The 20,334-nt window shown below is 35.1% G+C and overlaps 1 protein-coding gene across 2 annotated transcripts in view; it reads right to left on the bottom strand.

The window, feature by feature from the left end:
* Positions 1 to 6,920: 6,920 nt before the first annotated feature.
* The window catches only part of LOC150094288 (queuine tRNA-ribosyltransferase accessory subunit 2), a 183,911-nt gene continuing 170,497 nt past the window's right edge, over positions 6,921 to 20,334 (bottom strand). For both annotated transcript variants that reach the window (XM_090412304.1, XM_090412303.1), the window contains exon 2: positions 6,921 to 8,362. In XM_090412304.1, the coding sequence (XP_090268430.1) occupies positions 7,121 to 8,347 (1,227 nt within the window). In that variant the 5' untranslated portion in view covers positions 8,348 to 8,362 and the 3' untranslated portion in view covers positions 6,921 to 7,120. The remainder of the gene's footprint in view (positions 8,363 to 20,334) is intronic.

Genomic DNA, 20,334 nt, shown 5'->3' with positions numbered 1-20,334 from the left:
TATGTTGATAGTACCGATCTTGAACTCCGGTGATGTTGAGTTGGGATGGGTTTTAGGATTAGTTCCAATAACTGACTTTTTGCTGTTTGCCCTGGTTCCCTGGCCAAAACAACGGGGGCCTTGTTTAACCGGGCAATGCTCCAGCCAGCATGAAATTCTGTCATGCTGTGCCATCATCTGAAATTTTGGTTTAAGCCAATAAGAATAAAATTCGGTTGGCTAAATCCCAAATTGCCAGCTCATCTGTTCAGTATCCAGGTAGATACTTAACGGGATGTACTACGAGAAAGTAAAGATTGGACATTAGGTCAGAAGCCCTGGTCGGTTCTCTACATTCCTTTGAAGGCTATGTGGAGGTCTTCTCTCAGTTATATAGCTTTTACCCTTAAGCACCCCCCCCCCCTTCATATACTCTTGTGTCCAAATTATCAGTTAGAATAAATTTACTATTAACAGACTTCCTTGGAGTCAAAAGACTCACCATCTAGCATCAAGCAGCTCATTCATATTCATGCTAGGCTATGTTTTGCATGTGTTGTAAGTCTGGCAGTAGCTCTCTTGACCTTTAACATGTCCCTTCCACTTCAGGTGAGCAGGCACATATTTATACATTCAAGTAAACGTGTAAAATTGGGTAATTCAGCTTTTTTCAAACCAAAGCCCTTCATAAATTTTCACATGCAGAACTAGAGTTTATAGGATGATATGTAATTTGTTTGCTACTAGAGTAATTTATTGCACCACCCATAATACCACAACTGTAAATTATCAGATACTTGACTAACAAATTTACAATCAGCCTGTTCTTTCTCTTGGATATGAACTGTTTGCATATGCTTGGCATGTCTAACTAATGCAGAATTAACTACAAATTAAAAATACAATTATAGAATTTCTCTTTATTGGTGAATTATTTAAGAAAGCAATGGCTTTTCCCTTATAACAAGTTATCTGGAAAGCACACCTAACAATTCATCACATGCCTGAGATGACACACTAAGTACAACACTATTTGTCACATCCCTCCCCATGTACGAGTACCAAATGATACATTGTGTGGTGTCCAGTATGAATATATTAAACTCATTATTTCTGCACTCACCATTGCATTGTATTCAGCCTCTGATCTCTCATTACTGAGGAATCCCCCTAAATGAGAGAGGGTTGGGTCTACATCTCTCAGGGTGACCCAGTCCATCTTGAAAAAGTGCATATATATATGTTAAAGATACCAAGCTATTTTAAACCTGGTTTTAATCCATTTCCCAAGTAATCAAACAGACAAGTAAGTCAAGTTTGCGCCTGCAAGTCTGGGTGACCCGCAAATAGTGCAAGTCTTAGGCAACTCGTGTTAAAGGTGGAATAAGCTGTGATCACTATTCTTAATATTTACCCTTAATGCAAAGCACATCTCCTTGAGGAGATGTATGATGCTATGCATTAAAGGCAAGAGGCCACTAACCAGACTGGTTTCAACCTTTATTGAGGTCTCATCAGTGGGAGGTAGGCTTAGAAATACCAAGGTTAAGTAATACAGAGCTTACAAGTATTTTACCAAAACAAGTTACATAAGGTGCTTTGACCTTATTAAATAAAAATCTCAGGATGAGAGATAGAAGTTTTGTACCTTGGGTATAATATATGTTAAAGATACCAAGCTATTTTAAACCTGGTTTTAATCCATTTCACAAGTAAGCACACAGACAAGTAAGTCAAGTTTGCGGTAAGTCAAATTTGACTTGCAAGTAGTGCAAGTCTGGGTGATCCGCAAAGTAGTGCAACTCGTGGTAAAGGTGGAATAAGCTCTGACTTACTTCTCCTGTTTGTTTTAATGCATAGCATCATACATCTCCTCAAGGCGATGTGCTTTGCATTAAGGATAAATATTAAGAATAGTGATCAGAGCTTATTCCACCTTTACCACGATTTGCCTAAGACTTGCACTACTTGCAGGTGCAAACTTGACTTACTTGTCTGTTTGCGTACTTGGGAAATGGATTAAAACCAGGTTGTTTAAAATAGCTTGGTATCTTTAACATATATTATACCCAAGGTAAAAAACTTTCTACATATATATATATAGTATGCATGAATGTGTGAATGAATATCACAAGCATCCACGTCCAAGGTGGAATTCAAAACTTGCTCTTCATATTGCCTCCTGGGATGGCCTGTCATTCCAATAACTACTTCTACGTGTCAAGGTTCTCCTCATCATTGCCATAACCATGATTTGAAAAATGCACTCATCCGTGGAATATGAATTTTTTATTGAATAATAAAAAAATCAGAAGCCAGCTTTATTTATGTAATGCTGACTGTTTTTTGTATGTTTACTTATCCTGAATAATGCTGCAAGCAGCTGTACATCTTCATGGTGATCTCTGAAGATATACAGGGTGTTCGGGATAAATTTGACAGTTTCGTAAGGAAAAAGAAAATCTTCTTTGTATCTATTAAATTTAATGAATTGACAAAAAAACATTACAGGCAGAGTTAATTACAATACTATCAACAAGATTTACTCAAAATAACCACCATTAGCATCGATCACAGCTTCAATTCTGCTTCGGAACCTCGAACAAGCTGATGCTACAGTCTCCCTGGGAAGGGCCGCAAAAACTGTTTTAATTTTATCCATTAACTGGGCTTTTGTATTACTGGAAGTGCGATTGGTGTCTTTTTCAACTGCGCCCCATACAAAATAATCCATGGGGTTAAGGTCTGGGGAGTTTGGAGGCCAAACATTTGGACTGGTGAAGTCGTAGAAATTTTCAGACAACCATTTTTGACTTTTCCCAGAGGTGTGGCAAGGGGCCGAATCCTGCTGCCATACATACGGCCTACCATTGCCTACCCTTGTTATCCAGGGCTTGACTACAGTTAGCAACTCCACGAACAAAGCCCGAATTCCAATGCCAGGGTTCTTCAACACCTGTTCCTGCAGATTTGCGAGGAATTCTGCTGTACGAACGCAATCAGATCGTCTGCTAGGGATCTTTCTTCTTGCTACATCCTCGTAGTCACCATTGCAAGTCTCTAGTTCATGCCTGATTGTTTTTACTGTATTCAGGGAGCATTGGGCAGCAGTCGTAATATCCTTATTTTGATGGCGGGCACGAATCATCATGATACAAGTTATTCTCTTCCATGATTCAGGTGGGTTCCAGCTATCCATCCTTTCTGACATCTTGTATGTGAATGAAGAAGGGTCCAAACTTTTAAATGAAGAGAAGTGTGTTAATACATGTAACTTAAGGGAAAAATATAATTAATTATAAATATGTCAAATTTATCCCGAACACCCTGTACACTTCCGATACACAATTTGCTGAAATTTTTTTGATAGCCAATCACCTATTCAACTTGCTAATTTGATATCTAACCACATCTATTCCAATTTCGGTATAGGCTAACTAAATCTTTCAATGGCTTTTGTAAAATTAAGTATATTACTGTATACCGCATCTCTCTTGATGCATTCTTCATTTTGTTGTACATAAACAGATTGGTAAAACCACCACCCTTTAAGAAACCCATGCTGATCATCACAGAAAACACTGCTATTACTCAACCAACTTCTGTATACCAACCTCTACAAATTAACCCCATTTCTGAACCACAGATTGACTAATAATTTATTATCTCTTTCATCGCCTTTGTGAAATTAAAGAATTTTATACTCTTTTTACTCATTTTGTGCTTGATGTTACAAGGCTGCAGTTAACTAAACATTTCCTGAAGGGACAAAAGTGATATGTCATTATTACTTATTGCCATCAGGCTTAACCTAATTCCTCAAACATCTTCCCAGCTGCTCATCATTGTTACCTACTCCAATTCCCTCTACATTTATCTTCATAAGTGCAGAGGGAATGGGAGTAAGTAACAATGACGAGCAGCAGGGAAGATGTTTGAGGAATTAGGTTAAGCCTGATGGTAACAATGACATATCACTTTTGTGCCTTCAGGCACAAAACACAGGCCAGTTTGCATGTGTTGTGGAATGTAAAACTCTGCCATTTCTGTATTAGACTGGCTAACTCACCTTCAGATGAAGCCTTTATAAAATTCTTCACATCCTATATGGGATTCGAATGAATCTAGGTAGTTCTAACCAAAGGGCATTGCAGCTACGAAGGCTCCATTCAAATATTGCTATCATTAAATAGCCCTTATCTTTTCTTTTTCACTTTAATCCTCAACTCATGATATAGCTCCAAGTGGTCTCATAATCGTTTCATAATCACTGGTCTTGTAGTTCCTCATACACACACACAGAAGTCATCAGGGTGGTTGGCTAACCCCCCACCCAAGCGATTACCTCTATGTTACTCTCACCCTCTGAAGGGAGATGTGAGACACACCATAATTGTATCCTCTGATGATATCAGATCTAAGGCTCTCACAATTCTTGTATGTCCTCAGTTAACATACTGCCTAAGATAACCATTCCTCAAGAAATTGATTTTCCTTATTCCCAGGCATTCATAATAATCACCCCTCTCTTGCTCACTGTGCCAATTGGTCTATACATTTCATTGTCACCACACTCCTCATGCCCAACCCTATAATAACAACCACCTAAATAACTCTTCCCATCAACTTCCATCTCATTCCACTGCAACTGTTACCCTCTTACATCTCTACCTTATGCTAGCATAATTCTGCTGCTATCATCAGCATTCCCCTCCTCCATCCTCAAGAAATGGATTGTGCCCCCCCCCCTCCAAGGAAGTAGTCAAGTCTTTTCGGAACTATGGGTCAAGTGGTAATCAAGGTGGGGGGGGGTTGCAGAAGTGAGACTGGTTATAGATGCAAAAATCCTTTTTTGTTTATTTATAATAATGATACTAAAAACATCAGTAATGAAAATTTACATTTTAATAACCTCCTAATATTCTCCCTGTGTTCAACCTGTTGATATGAATAATCTGTTTCCATAACTACCACTTGGCATTAAATCTATTGCTTGTTTTTTTTCTCATATCTAAAGCAGCAGTTGCTCTGTTATCCTCCTTCCTGGAAAACAGACCTTGTGCATCCTCTCATTCATCACATCTTTAATAATGGAACTGCCAAACTATGTTACCTTCAAATCATTCATTTATTTTTCTCGACTCTTTCATTCTATTCTTTTGTCTCGTTTCATTCTAGTCTTTCACTCGTATCCACCAAACATGTAATTTCATTGGACCATTTTGCATTGTTTTTCTTCCCTAACTGTCCAGTATTCAAATATTCATTCCAGTAATCTTACCCTTTTGTTATGCAATTACACACTTTTATTTCTGAAGTCACACTAACTTTTTTGTTCCATTATTCATACTCAAAAATCATATTCTTGGCAGCACTCTTATTTACTCTTCTAATACCACCCACAACCTTACAATCCTTCCATCCTTTCTCTAACATTCATTCTTTTTTACCTACTCACATTTACTGATACCTCACAGTTCCATCAAAATACTGCACTTTCTGCAGATCCATGCCTTTGCACTTCTCTTGTTTGGTCTCTCCATAAAAATATCTTCCACATTTCCCCATGCACACATACTGCACTCAAAACAAGGAACCATCCTTGAGAAATCCATTTACCACACTGGATTTATGCACTCTGCAACATAATTTTGTTCTTATTGCCATTTTGTTTTTGTTCAGTTGTACTACTATTACACACACACACACACACAAAAAAAAAAAACTTGATCAACAACCCAAAAGTCTGCAGACACTATGCAATTTGGCTCAATTATCAGAAATAAATAGATTTTTACTGAAATGCAAATCACACTGTTAGTTACATAAAATAAAACTAATCTCTGCTTGTCCTGTTCCCTGACAGTCTTCCTCCAGTCACCCTCTACTGGTAAGTTGACTATCCCTCCCAATTTTTTAATTTATCCTCCATCATTCTTAAAGTCAGTCACTCTTTTAACACTGGTTCAGTTCACAAACCAAATCAATCATCCCCATTCTGAGCATTCATCATCTTCACAATGCCTGCAGTCATCCCAGGATCATCTGTGCCATTCAAATACTTAGACAAAATAGCTTTCTTCATTAGTCAGTGTAGTCATTTCTTAAATCAGCTAATGACTTATTTAGTTTCAATAAAATAAAATAAATAATAATATTGATGCTGCTTCTTTCCCATTAATTTTTCAACAGTGATATTTTATAGACCAAGTAAAATTCAACAGCATATATGTAACTAATGCAAATACTGCTGATGGCGAATAGTAGTAACAGTTATACCAGTTTTCAAACTTTTTAGATGCTGTATATATAACTGTATATAATGATATCAAAACATTAATCTGTTTTGATATCAGATCCAATATTGATTCTCAGCTTTCATAACATAAATCATGAAAAATGAAATAGCTTTTGAAGTTTCTGTGATCATGCTGAAATTCTTTGGAGTTGAGTACAAATACAGTAGATCTCTTCATTTAACTTATCTAAAAAAGCTCGTGAAGCAGCAACCAAAAAGATACACAAAACGTTTTTAACAGCTCAGAATTATGTAGTCTTTACACTGGGCCTCAAATTATTAATCTGGTAAATGAACTTTTGTCATTACTGAACATTATTTACTTATATATAACTGATTAAAAATAATGAAAGCAATTTAACTTAAGTTTTGCAGACAATCAGATACAAAATGCCCACAATTTAGAAACCTGAGTATGGCAATAAAAACGAGGCACTGGAAATTACTGAATTATCACTTTTTTCTTTTAAAAAAAAGCTTGTTTTTAAACATTTTTTTTCTCTTCCTGGGATATATATTTTCTTGACCACAGTCACTGCTTATTATTTTCTTTAATCTTTTCATCACAATGCTGAACAAATATTTGAGCATGCAGATTATGTTTAATAACAAGCACTTATTTGTAAATACAAATATACTATTTTGAAATAAAGTTTTTATTAAAAAGCAAATTCCATTTTAATTCCTTAGGCCACAAGCACATGATCTCTTCTGGAGCTATACACTGTTTTTTAAGAAATGCTGATCAACAGCAATGTACATAACTAATATAAAATCAGGAGAAATTCAGCACAGTTATTCATCTTTTATAAAATAAAGTCCATATAATGGAATGACTGAAGTTTAGCTTATATTTTTGCTGTTTTCTAAGTTACAGTTATTCAGAGTTTGTTCTAGTTCATCAAGTGTGCCATTTTCTAAAGCATTCTTTATTGCATCAAAGAAGGCCATATAATGATGAAAATTATGAATTGTAAGAAGTACTAAGCCAAGCATTTCATTACTTCGTAGAAGATGGCATATGTAAGCACGTGTGAAACAACGGCATGTATAACATGAACAATTTTCAAGAATTTTAGTAAAGTCATCTTGATATTGTTCTTCATGTAGGAAAATGCAAAATGAAGATGAAGCATCATCACTAGCACCTTCTTGTATGCTTGATCTTTGGGTGAAAGCAAATGGAAATGTCAGTGCTGCACAAAAACGTTCCGTCATTACATAACAAAAAGAGGAATCAAATATGTCAATACCACATTTTACTGCAGCAATAATTACAAAAGGATGCATACTTCCATGAAATATTCTTGGCTTCTCAGTTGGTAATATTCTAACAGTTTCTTCAAGAAGTGGTCTTATGTTTTCAAACGTGGGATATTTTAAAATTATGCCACCAGTATTTTCAAACCCATCAATGACAAAACCATCAACTGGCCGTTGTGCTGTAAGTTGAGCAGATAATTTTCTTGCTTCCATATTATACCCACCTTGAATAGATCCAAATATTGAAGTCTGGTTAAGTTTTTCACACTGAAGATGCTTATTTATACACTCATCTAATAGTTCTAATGATCTGTTAACTGACTTATGAATGCGTTTTTTTGAAGATGAAAGTGGTGTGTCATTATCACAAAGAGCCTGGTACCAAACTGGAGAGAAAGCTTCCTGAATTTCCATGAATTGTTCAACATCTAAACATCGTTTGCCACCATCTGCCCATAGTGCTATTCCTAATTTCCCATTATAACCATGTGGAATATTAGAAGTTGGATCATGAACATTAACATAAAAAGGATATTCTGGAAGACCTACAAATTTTCCAATACCTTTACCATAATCTTTAACAGCTTCAGTAATTCCAAGAACACTTGATAATGGACATATTAAAGGTCCTGTTTCAGTATTAATGTGTTGTAAAATGTCATAAGTTAAATTGGGAACACAACCAGATTTAGTATATAGCACACAGAGAGGAGTTCGATATTTCTTATCGTACCAATTATTTCCTAATTCTGTTATAAAGCCCAAACGACTCAGATGAGGACCTTGTTTTTCCACAACAAATTTCATGATGCCTTATGTCATCTGCAATAAATGAAAAATACGCATTACTGTTTTATTTTTATCTTAAGTTTAAATAAAACTGAGTTATTATTAATTAAAACTTCTAAAACCAAAGCTCTAAAATTCTGGCAGGTTCAAAAGTGACATTAAAAGCAAAAGTGTGAAAAAAAAGAGCCAAAGTGATTAAAAGATACTTTTAGGATATAAAAATTAAAATGGTTGGTTTTTGAATTTATTCTAAACCAATACGAGTGTGGGGCAAGTATATTATGTGCCTGTTAACTGCATGTATTGTCTGATACGTGTTTGTCTGCTTTGGATGGGAGGTGGGGGAAAAGGGAACCTAAGTGCCAGACCAAAAGCCTACTACCTCCATATTAGACTGGCTCAGCTGAAAAGTTCTTATAAAAAAGTTCCTCAGTCCTGTACAAGATTCAAACCCAGATACTTCCAACCAATAGGTACCATCATTCTTCTGATTGTGCTTTGGAAGTGCTGCAGAAAGCTAAAAACAAACAAACACCTGTTTATAGCAATTTGATTGGATATAATAAAACAATAAAAGTGTTTTCCAGAAGTAAAAATAAAGAACACTAGGTTTTCAGAAAAGAAAAAAAAATAATAAATAATAATAATAATATATATATATATAAAGTAAATGAATTCAATAAACGATGTACAAGTATGGTGCAAAGTTGGGGAGAAAACCCAGCAACCAAATCTGTGCACAATAATCCATATGGGGAATGATCAAGGCCTTATACAATGGAATCATAACCTCTTTATTTCTACATGTCAGTAGTACTGCTGATATTAATTCCCTTTAGGAAGATTTAAATAGACTTTTGAACTACACAGAGGCATGGGGTTGTAGTTTTAATATTAATAAGTGCAAGTGTTGCATTTTGGAGCGCAGAAATATAAGGCTATGCACTATATTGATGGTGCTGCACTGCAGGAAGTGGATGAGATTCAAGATTTCGAACTAATGGCTGATAGAAGACTGAAGTTTAGAGGACATGTTGCAAAGACTGCACATAGTAGTGCTACTAAGATGAAAAGTACACTAACATATAGGGATATAGTGATAGTTGTGCCACTGTATAAAGCACTGGCCAGACCCCCTTAGGCTACTTTGCTTAAATTTGGTCACCTGGTTTTCATTGTGATGTGGAAACATTGCAGAGGGTCCAGAGATGAGTGACTGACAATATCAGGACTCTGGAACATTGGACGTGGATAGAAGTTTAAGGAATGTGGATTGCAAAGTTTGGTGGACAGGAGGAAAAGGGGAGATGTGATGAGTACCATCGACAGGGTGTAGCATAGAGGCAGCCTGCCTCTATGCTACACTGGCGTAGCATAAGCACCCTTATTAAGCAGCATGGCGCTGCTTAATAAGGGTGCTCATTCAGCCGTATTACGGTAACAAGATATTTTACAAATATACAGCGTTTAGTTTACCAAATAAAAAAAGGTGCCATTTCCCATTGACAGTTAAATATGTGCTTATTATATTTTATTAATAAAAAAATTATAGTCATACATACTAAAACTAAACATTTTAGAATCTACTTATTAGATACTTAAGGAAACAACCCATAAAGTATCATACGATGGAATTTCATAAACTTTTATTGTCTATATATATATATTAAATTATATTATGCATGAATTCTCAAATTGCGAGTTACTATCGCTCCAACGTTCAGGTAAGATGAATAAATGACTGTTATAATAAGATTGTTTGCTCAGAAACAGGGCAAATGTGAAAAATTCATGGGTTTTTTGGAAATTCATGATAAAACAGGACTTGGGTTGACTGATAAAATTATAAAAACAATTGAATATCAATATAGAACACATGCGTGGACAGAGTTACGATAATGTCACTAACATGAAGGGACAAGAGAAAGGTGTACAAACTCGCATTTTAAATATAAATCCCCACGTATTTTACGTCTCATTGAGAGAATGAGAGTACCCGTTCTCTCAATCTTGTTGTTAATGATGCAGCTAAAAGCACAGTTGACACTATCATTTTTTGGAATAATTCAACAACTATTCAACTTTTTTTCTGGATTGACAAACAGGTGAGAAGTTCTTTTGAAACACCTACCAAACATGACAATAAAAGGTGTGTTTGATACTCGATGGGAAGCTTGAATTGAAGCAATTAAACCAATTCGATTTCAACTGTGCGAAATTCATGATGCACTCGTGGAAATATACGAAAATCCTCAATTGACAGGTTCAACCGGAAATGAAGCAAAATGCACTGCTCATGCCCTTGTTGAAAAAATATCACTTAATTCAAATTTATTTGCAGCATAATTATTTGGTATGACATTTTATCATTAATAAACCCAGTGTGTAAAATGTTGCAAAGTGTAAATTTAAATATTGGTCATGCCATGGAGCAGTTTGATACTATCCTGAAATTTTTAACCGATTATATGAAAAACGGATTTCAACAAATGAAAACAACTGTAGCTGAAATTGCAAAAAAATTTGATGTACAACTGGAATTTCCTCATGTAAGAAGAAGAAGAAGAAAAAGAAATTTCCTATGAGAGCCATGATGAGCCACAAGCGACTCCATAAAAACTTTTTGAAAATTGATACAGCTATAAATAGCTTACAAAATAGATTTGAACAGCTGAGATCACACAATGAGCTATTTGGATTTTTATACAATATAAATTATTTACATAACTGGAATTCAGACGAAATATTAAAACATTGTAAAGACTTGGAAATTGCTTTAAGCAGTGGCAAAACATCTGATGTAAATGCAATAGATTTATTTGAAGAAGTAAAAATTCTCTCAAAAATAATACAAGAGAAAAGTGGTCCTCACCAAATTTTATCATACATATATGTAACCAAAATCTTGTAGAAATTTATCCCACTGTAACCACCGCCCTTAACAATTCCTGCTATGCTAACAGGAATTGTTAACAATTCCTGTTAGCATAGCAAGTGCAGAAAGAAGTTTTTCCAAGCTTAAACTCATTAAAAATTATTTGCAAACAGTAATGACCCAAGAAAGATTGGTTGGTCTAGCAACTATATCAATAGAGGCGGACATAGCTCATAATTTAAATTTAGAAGAGCTTGTAAACAATTTTATTGTGCGGTACCCCCGAAGAGCAAACATTTAATTAATATTATAATGTAATTGTTTTGCATTAATGTTTGTCTTTTAATTAAAAAAAATAGCAATTAGAGATTTTCTTATATTTTTGTCTTATAATCCATCAGGGGTGATATTTAATTGTTTGCTTCAGGGCATGATCTAATTTGGTGATGGCCCTGGATGTGATAGACACATTTAAGTTAGTGAGGGGATTTTTATCAGATTAATCCAGAGGAGAATATAATGCAAGAGGGGAAGAACCAGAGGCCATCCCTGGAAGTTATGCAAGTAAGGTGAAGAGGGGGGGGGGGATTTTTTTTACATGGAGAGTTGTGAATGAATGGAACACATTACTAGAATATGTTGTTAATGTAGGAAGGATTTTAAGATTCAGTATGATAAATATATTGTCAGTTGAGTGAACCTCCCATGATGAGTCTGCTGACCCTATGGAGGGGGTAATAATAATAGTGTCAGCAAATATGAATGATCTGAAAGGCAGTAAAGTGTGCTTAGAAATGAATTAAAAAAAAAAAAAAAAAAACTGTTACATATGCTAAGACAGAGTGAATGTGAGAGATCTGTGTGCTATTAAGCAGATGGGAAAAGAGAGATGAGAAAACGGAGCAGAACAGTGAATGGCTGGAGTGCATAAGAGTACTGTGGTAAAATATGTAAAACTTTGAGTTTTACATATTTATGTAAATATGTAAGTAATACTTATGAGAAAGTATTTGTATGACAAAGATAGGCTGCACCTGAATTTCTAGAATAAAAGTTAGGAATATGTATGGAGAGACTGTTCATAAATGAGTTTTAATGTAAACACAGAGTAAAACTGACGACCATCAATGTAAAGCAAGCAGAACTCAGCTGAAACTATCTGGTCGAAAGAGATACAAGACTGCAAAATGAAAGGTGATAACACACAAAGAATAGCATCAAATATGAGTGATAGAACTGACATTTGTAAGGGAAGCCATGATGGTGAATACTGTGGAAAGGATAAAGGCTAAATGATGCACCACAACCGTGAATTATCACATGTCCAGAATCATGCTTTTATTATCTGACAATGTTACAAGTAGAGGAGGATTTCAAGCAGTAATCGGCACATGGCATGTTAAAAAAAATTCTAACTCATCATCATACGTATCAAGGATTTAGGCCTAGTATGGCCTGTTCCGGCCTTAGAAGTCATCGTTGAATCGTTTAAGAGGACGTCCTGGTTTTCTTTTTCCTAATGGCTTGTACTTTAAGGCTTGTTTTGGTAATCTTTCTGTTTTCATTCTATGAACGTGTTCCATCCATCTATGTTTATATTTTTTAATTTTTTCAATTACTGGTTCTTGGTTTAATTCTTTCATAATATCTTCGTTTCTTTTGTGATCAAATAGGGTCTACTTTGCAGTTTTTCTCATAAACTTAATTTCTGCTGTTGTTAATCTTTGTTTGTCTTTTTGTTTTATTGTCCAGATTTCGCTTCCATACATTAAGACCGGTAGGGCTAATGTATTGTATACTTTTAGCCTGGTTTGTTTTTGAACTAGGTTTGGTTTAAATATAGAGTTAATTACTCCTGTTATTTTTAAATATTTTGCAATTTTTATGTTTATATCTTTTTCATTTTCATAAGTGATCATACATCCTAGGTAGTTAAATGAATTCACCTGTTCTATCAGCTAACGCCTTTTTATTCCCGTATATGGGGAGTAGGCGAGGCCATTTAGCCCTATCTAACTTTTGGAGACTGAGTGGGCAGTTCAATCTCCACTGGTACCAATCAGAGATAGATGGCCCAAGGCTATCACTAATTAAGCAGTACTCAGTGAAGAGAGACGGCTCAAATGTGCCGCCATCTCGTGGTCCCTAACTCTAACACAATATATTTAATGTCTGAAATAATGTGGGTTCTATGGTCGATTTTCTTGAGTTTACAGGACGAAAAACCCGGGTTTCCGGGAGGAAAAACCTGCTTGCCCGTGCCAGAGATCGACTAACTCGGGAACCGGTCAAAAAAAGGCTTAGAAAAATTTCCTCTAGTTGCCGACACCTGTTCTAAGATCTTGTTATCTAATACTATTTTAGTTCTTGCTGGATCTTGTCCTTTAAAGGCCATAGTTTTTGATTTTTCCGTTGATATTATCATACCATAATCTTTGGATATCTCATTTAGATTTAAAATAGCTTTCTGTAAGTTATCTTCAGAATTTGTAATTATTATTTGGTCGTCTGCAAAGAGGAGAGTGTTTAAGTTAACTGTAGGTGAAAGTTTAATTCCTTGATGTAAATTTTTACTCCATTTTATTATTATTTCATTTAAGTAGATATTAAAAAGAGTTGCTGAGAGGGGACATCCCTGTCGGACCCCTTGGTTTATCTCTCTTGTATATGATAGCTCATGATTTAATCTTATTTGTATTTGATTATTTTCATATATACTTGTGACAGCTTTTATGATATTATTTGGTATTTGTCTTTCTTTTAATATGTTAAATAATATGTTTTTTTTAACTTTGTCAAATGCTTTTTCAAAGTCAATAAATACAATATGTGTTTCTAAATTATATTCTCTTCTTTTCTCTATTATTAATTTTAGGCAGAAGGCTGGGTCTATACATGATCGTTCTTTTCTAAATCCATTTTGTACCTCTAGAATAAAGTTTTCAGAATATTTCATTAGTTTGCTATTTAAGATTCTGCTGTATATTTTGTAACATGAATTTAGTATACTGATACCTCTATAGTTTTTAGGGTCATCTCTATTACCTTTCTTAAAGATAGGAATCACAATTGCTTTTTTCCATTCTATTGGGGGGATACCAGTTGAGTAAATTTTATTTAAAAATAATAAGTCTTCCTTTGAATCTTGTTCCTGCGTATTTATATAGTTCTGAACCTAGCTTATCTTCTCCAGGTGATTTTCCGTCTCTTGTTTCTTTCAGGCTGATTTCTAATTCTTCTTCAGTTATTTCCTTTTCATTTTCATTAATTGTTTGCCAGTTGTCTTTTTTAAAATATTTGTCTGTCCACAGTTCTGTGTAGTAATTTAGAAATTCTTCTAATTTCAATTCAGTGTTTAATTTTATGTTTTCTTTGGTATCTGCATTTAGGTGTTTCAAAATCTTATATACATTGGGTCTTATTTTATATAAATCATGTTCTAAATTAGAAACAAATTTATTCCATGATTCTCTGTCTTTTTCTGACTTCTCTTTTAGCTATGGCTCTTATTCTTTTATATTCTATTTCATCTTCTAATCTTTTACTGCTTAACCATTTGTGATAGGCTTCTTTTTTCTTTTTGATTATTTCTTTGATTGTATCATCCCAGATCTTCAGTTTTTTCTTTTATTGAATTTTTTTGTCTTTCCTAAGCTTTCATTTGCTGCTGCATTTAGTATCGTTTTTATGTTAAGCCATTCTATTTCTATTTCTTCATTTTGTTTTATTTTATCTAGATACCGGTTAATTCTTTGTTCATATAGCCATTGTACATTTGTGTCGTTCAATTGTCTAGTTTTATAAGCAAATGTTTCACTTTTTCTTTCTGTTAATTTTAACAAGGAAGTGGTCACTGCTTATTTCATATCCTCTGTGAACTCTAACATCTAGTGAAAATTTTGATGTCTTTTCATTTAATATGAAGTAATCTAATATTGATTTCCATCCTCTTGCTGCCCAAGTATATTTATGTATGTCTTTATGTTTATAGAAGGAATTCATTATTTTTAGGTTATTATAAACTACAAAGTCAATTAATTTTTTACCATTTCTGTTTAGAGTGTGTTCTCCATGTATTCCTATATTATTATTAATTTCGTGTTTCCAATTCTTGCATTTAAGTCTCCTGCTAAAATTATGTAATCATTTTTATTTATTTTATTATACAGGGTGTTCGGGATAAATTTGACATATTTATAATTAATTATATTTTTCCGTAAGTTACATGTATTAACACACACTTCTCTTCATTTAAAAGTTTGGACCCTTCTTCATTCATATACAAGATGTCAGAAAGGATGGATAGCTGGAACCCACCTGAATCATGGAAGAGAATAACTTGTATCATGATGATTCGTGCCCGCCATCAAAATAAGGATATTACGACTGCTGCCCAATGCTCCCTGAATACAGTAAAAACAATCAGGCATGAACTAGAGACTTGCAATGGTGACTACGAGGATGTAGCAAGAAGAAAGATCCCTAGCAGACGATCTGATTGCGTTCGTACAGCAGAATTCCTCGCAAATCTGCAGGAACAGGTGTTGAAGAACCCTGGCATTGGAATTCGGGCTTTGTTCGTGGAGTTGCTAACTGTAGTCAAGCCCTGGATAACAAGGGTAGGCAATGGTAGGCCGTACGTATGGCAGCAGGATTCGGCCCCTTGCCACACCTCTGGGAAAAGTCAAAAATGGTTGTCTGAAAATTTCTACGACTTCACCAGTCCAAATGTTTGGCCTCCAAACTCCCCAGACCTTAACCCCATGGATTATTTTGTATGGGGCGCAGTTGAAAAAGACACCAATCGCACTTCCAGTAATACAAAAGCCCAGTTAATGGATAAAATTAAAACAGTTTTTGCGGCCCTTCCCAGGGAGACTGTAGCATCAGCTTGTTCGAGGTTCTGAAGCAGAATTGAAGCTGTGATCGATGCTAATGGTGGTTATTTTGAGTAAATCTTGTTGATAGTATTGTAATTAACTCTGCCTGTAATGTTTTTTTGTCAATTCATTAAATTTAATAGATACAAAGAAGATTTTCTTTTTCCTTACGAAACTGTCAAATTTATCCCGAACACCCTGTATATGCTTTGTAGCTGATTATAAAAATCAATATTATCCTGTTCTCTTCCTTCTTCTGGGGCATATAAACCAATTATTGTTAAATAGCCTCTATCTATTTTTATTCTAGCTTCTATTATTCTTTCATTCCATAATTTATAATGTTTTAACTGTTTTGAAAGGGAATTATGAATCCAAATCATGACTCCTGCTTGTGCTCTTTGGTCTCTGTCGACTCCACTGTATATCACATTAAAATTTTCAGTTCTCATAGTTCCTTTTAATTTCTTTTTTGTTTCAGTGATTACTGCTATTTTAAAATTTCTTTCATTTAATAACTGGTCTAATTCTATTTCTTTATATGCTATTCCTCTTACATTCCAGTTTGCTATGTGTATTATATTTTGTCGTTTCCATTTTCGTTTTCCCTTTTCCATTCCAGGGTCGTTTTCCATAGATTCAATCTGATTATCTTTTTCTGTCAGCTTACAAGTATGGTTATGTTCTCCATGTCAGGGGACTAGCCTGACGATGGAATATTCAGTGGTAGGGCTGCTACCTTAAGGCTTCTGAACTCGCCTTCTTCCGAATTTAAACCCATAGGAGGAATAGGGTATATTGAAGGGGAAAGGGTAGATTATAGAAGAAATATAGTAAGGTTTATAGAGAGGACACAGTTGTAAGGCCAGAAATGAAAAGACCCCGTGGCCCTCAAGTACTCTAATAGCACTTTAATAAAATTCTAACACAAGGCACACATAAGAAGAGGGATTGAGAACAGAATATAAAGACCAAAGCATTCTAGGGAAAAACAAAGGCAAATGAGGAAAGAGGAGAATTTTGCTAATTTCAGAAGAATTAAGCTCAGGCAAAGTAAAAATAAAATCAAAATAAAAAAAAATAAGTAAAAAAAGTAATAATAATAATAATATAAATATAAAAAGCAAGGAAGACTCATCAAGAATGAATCAACAAAAGTAGTAGTCAAAGAAAATACTTAGCATAATGCTGTTATAAACCTGGAGAGCATGCCAAGAGACATTACCTTATATAGCATGTGACATGGTAGACATGAAATAAGGTTTAAAAATTTTTTGATAAAACAAAAAAATACTAGATATTTATCAGTTATCTATACTCTTCCCAATAATAAAGTGCCTATGTAGTTTCAAAATGCATCATAACTACCTATGCCCACTCTATATTAGAAGAACATATCAAAGAGAAAGTTTTATCAAAAAATATTTTATCAAATTTTTTTCTAGAGGTTGCAAAGGTTGTGCAAAATGCATCAGTGTTATGTGTAAATGGGATAAACAAAAAGAAAGAACTGTTAATATGTTTCATGAACAGCTGGAGAATGTGGTCAGGTAAAAAAATATGAAGAAGGTAGTGTGGTAGGTTTATAGCTAGGCAGTATATGAATTTTGACCAACAGCTGTAATAGTCCATCTCTATCTAACTACCTCTGAGGTATCAAGCATGTGGCCAACTAATCCACTTTGTCCATATTCACTCAATATAATTCTGGTGTTCTCTTTTTTTTTTACTGTAAATCTACCAGCCTGTCCATAATGTAGAACTTTATACTATACGGAACTATATAGAAAGAATAATAGATGCTAGTTTTAATATTGGTTTATAGGAAGTCTGTATATTTATTATTATTAACATGTGACCTCCATGGAGTCAGAGACTCGTCGTGGGAGGTACACACTATTGCACACAATGCTCATCCAACTGTGCTTTAAGCTGATTCAATGTGTCTGCATTCAGAACACACTCAGGCAATGGATTCCACTCACCAAACACTCTCCATGCAAAGAATATACTCCTCATTCCTCTGCTCACACCCTCCTTATACAGTTTCCGGTAATGGCCTCTTGTTCTACCCCCTCTCCCATTCTATGAAAAATATCTTCCATGTCAACATATAACAATCTCTGACTACCTTATATGTCTCAATCATATCCCTCCTATTCACGAGACTCTGCAACTTACATTCTCTCAATCTGTCCTCGTACTCCACATTCCAAAGACCAATGACCACCTTTGTGAATCTTCTCTAGACCCATTCCACCATATCCTTGTCATCATGAAAACCCAGCAGCCAAATCCGTACACAATAATCCATATGAAGCATGATCAAAGCCTTATGCAATGGCATCATAACCTCTCTATTTCTGCATGTCAGGATCCCCCACATCATTGCCATTATCCGATATGATGTCCACCAGTGTATACTTTGCATCCCATCATTGCTTTCATTGCTTACCGAATCTCAAAACCTTACACTTTGCAACATTGAACTAACATTTCCACTTACCTGCCCATTCATGCAATCTATTCAAGTCTTCTTGTAAGGCCATAACATCTACTTGACTCTGCATTGCTCTCACCAGTTTTGTATCATCTGCAAACAGCTGCATATCACTAGTTAAACCCATCTGAATATCATTACATTTACTGAGTGCTTTTTTTTTTTAATTTTTCAGATACTTCATTAATATAAAGAATTAATAATTACTAAGTGAGTGATCTAATGGCATTCTATTAGTTTCTCATATTAAGCGTAGGATATAACCTGTTTATTTTTTTAGGACTGCAACTATTATTAATGCAATTATTGAAAATTTATTCTTTCTAGAGTAAGATGTCATTTGTACAAATAGCTCTAGCTCTGTATACTGTTGTTGTTTTTTTTTTTATTAAGCCACAAGTCTGTGCAGGATGGTGGTGCAAATTAATGTTTAGATCAGAGGCTCCCAAACTTTCTCGGTTCACAGTGCCCTTAATGTCTCAGTAATTTTTTCATGGTGCTCATAGGCCAAAAGAAATACATAACAGTTCTGTTTATTAAGTAGCTAGGTCCAAACTACTTACCGTATTTGTGTATTAAAAACTTAGTAGCCATTTGAAAAAAAAACAATACACAACAATAGTGCATTGTAGTACCCCAGTACACAGTTTGAGGACCACTGGTTTGGATAATGGTTAGTATGTGTAGAATATGTATATATATAATACAGTGTTTATATAGCTTTTATATATATTTATTATTATTATTATTTGACACCTCCAGGGAGTCCAAAGACTCATCGAGGGAGAGTGTGCCAACAGCATCGAACGATTGATCTCTTCCACCTACTAACCACTCAAACTTGTTTAACTTTTTGTGTGAGCCATTAGTAGCAGAGGCTCTACCAATCGACTAACCTTTGCTAGCATTTAGTTTTCGTTGTTCCTCGGCAGTAAGGAATGACGGCGGCTGCAATCACAAATGGCGTGTCGCCAAGTCCTCCGCCATTTAAGAACTCTATTATATGTAGCATAACAAAGGACTTTGTGGCATGCAGTGCTTGCGGCATGTATGCGTCCCAGGAGTTGGATATGTGGCGGGTTAGAGAAGTGCGTATATGTGCAAAATGTAGGCAATGGGAGGAATTCAATGAATTAGATATTTCAATAACCGACCTACCTGCGTCAGGTACCGGAAATGAATGTCGAGAGACGAGTAGTGTGATAGGAGAAAATGACAAGCAAAATATGAATGAGAAAATAAAAGTCGGGAGTGTGAAAGGCTTGAATGACCATGAAGTTTTCGGAGATGGTCTTGATTGGGAGAATGAATGGCGAGTAAAAGTGACTGACTTGCAGAGAGGGATACATGAGGTGAAAGAGGAGGTGGAATATTTTGTGAACGAGATGAGAAGTATGACAGATGAGATTAGGAGAATGGAAGAGATGAGTGCAAGGCGAATCAGAGTAGGAGTGAAAGAGAGAGAGTTTTGGGAATGATAGAAGAGGAGAGTATAGAAACAGCAGGAGAGAGGGAATGAGAGAGGTATGGGAATGCTAGAAGAAGAAAGAATAGAAACAGAAGAGAGGGAGTGAGAGAGAGTTATGGGAATGATACAGCAGGGGAGAATGGAAATAGTGTCAGAGAGAGGAAATGAGAAGAATGTGAGAGAGTACTGGAACCAGGGATAGAGTGAGAGGGTTAGAGGAGAGAGTGAGGGATGCAGATGAGCAATCAAGGAACAGAGTGGTAAGGGGTGTGATGTATGAAG

Source organism: Typopeltis vanoorti, chromosome 22 (genome assembly GCF_054136105.1).
Source record: "Typopeltis vanoorti isolate ZY-2024b chromosome 22, IOZ_Tvanoo_1.0, whole genome shotgun sequence".
NCBI classification, from domain to species: Eukaryota; Metazoa; Arthropoda; class Arachnida; order Uropygi; family Thelyphonidae; genus Typopeltis; species Typopeltis vanoorti.
This window is presented reverse-complemented; position numbering and strand designations above follow the sequence as displayed.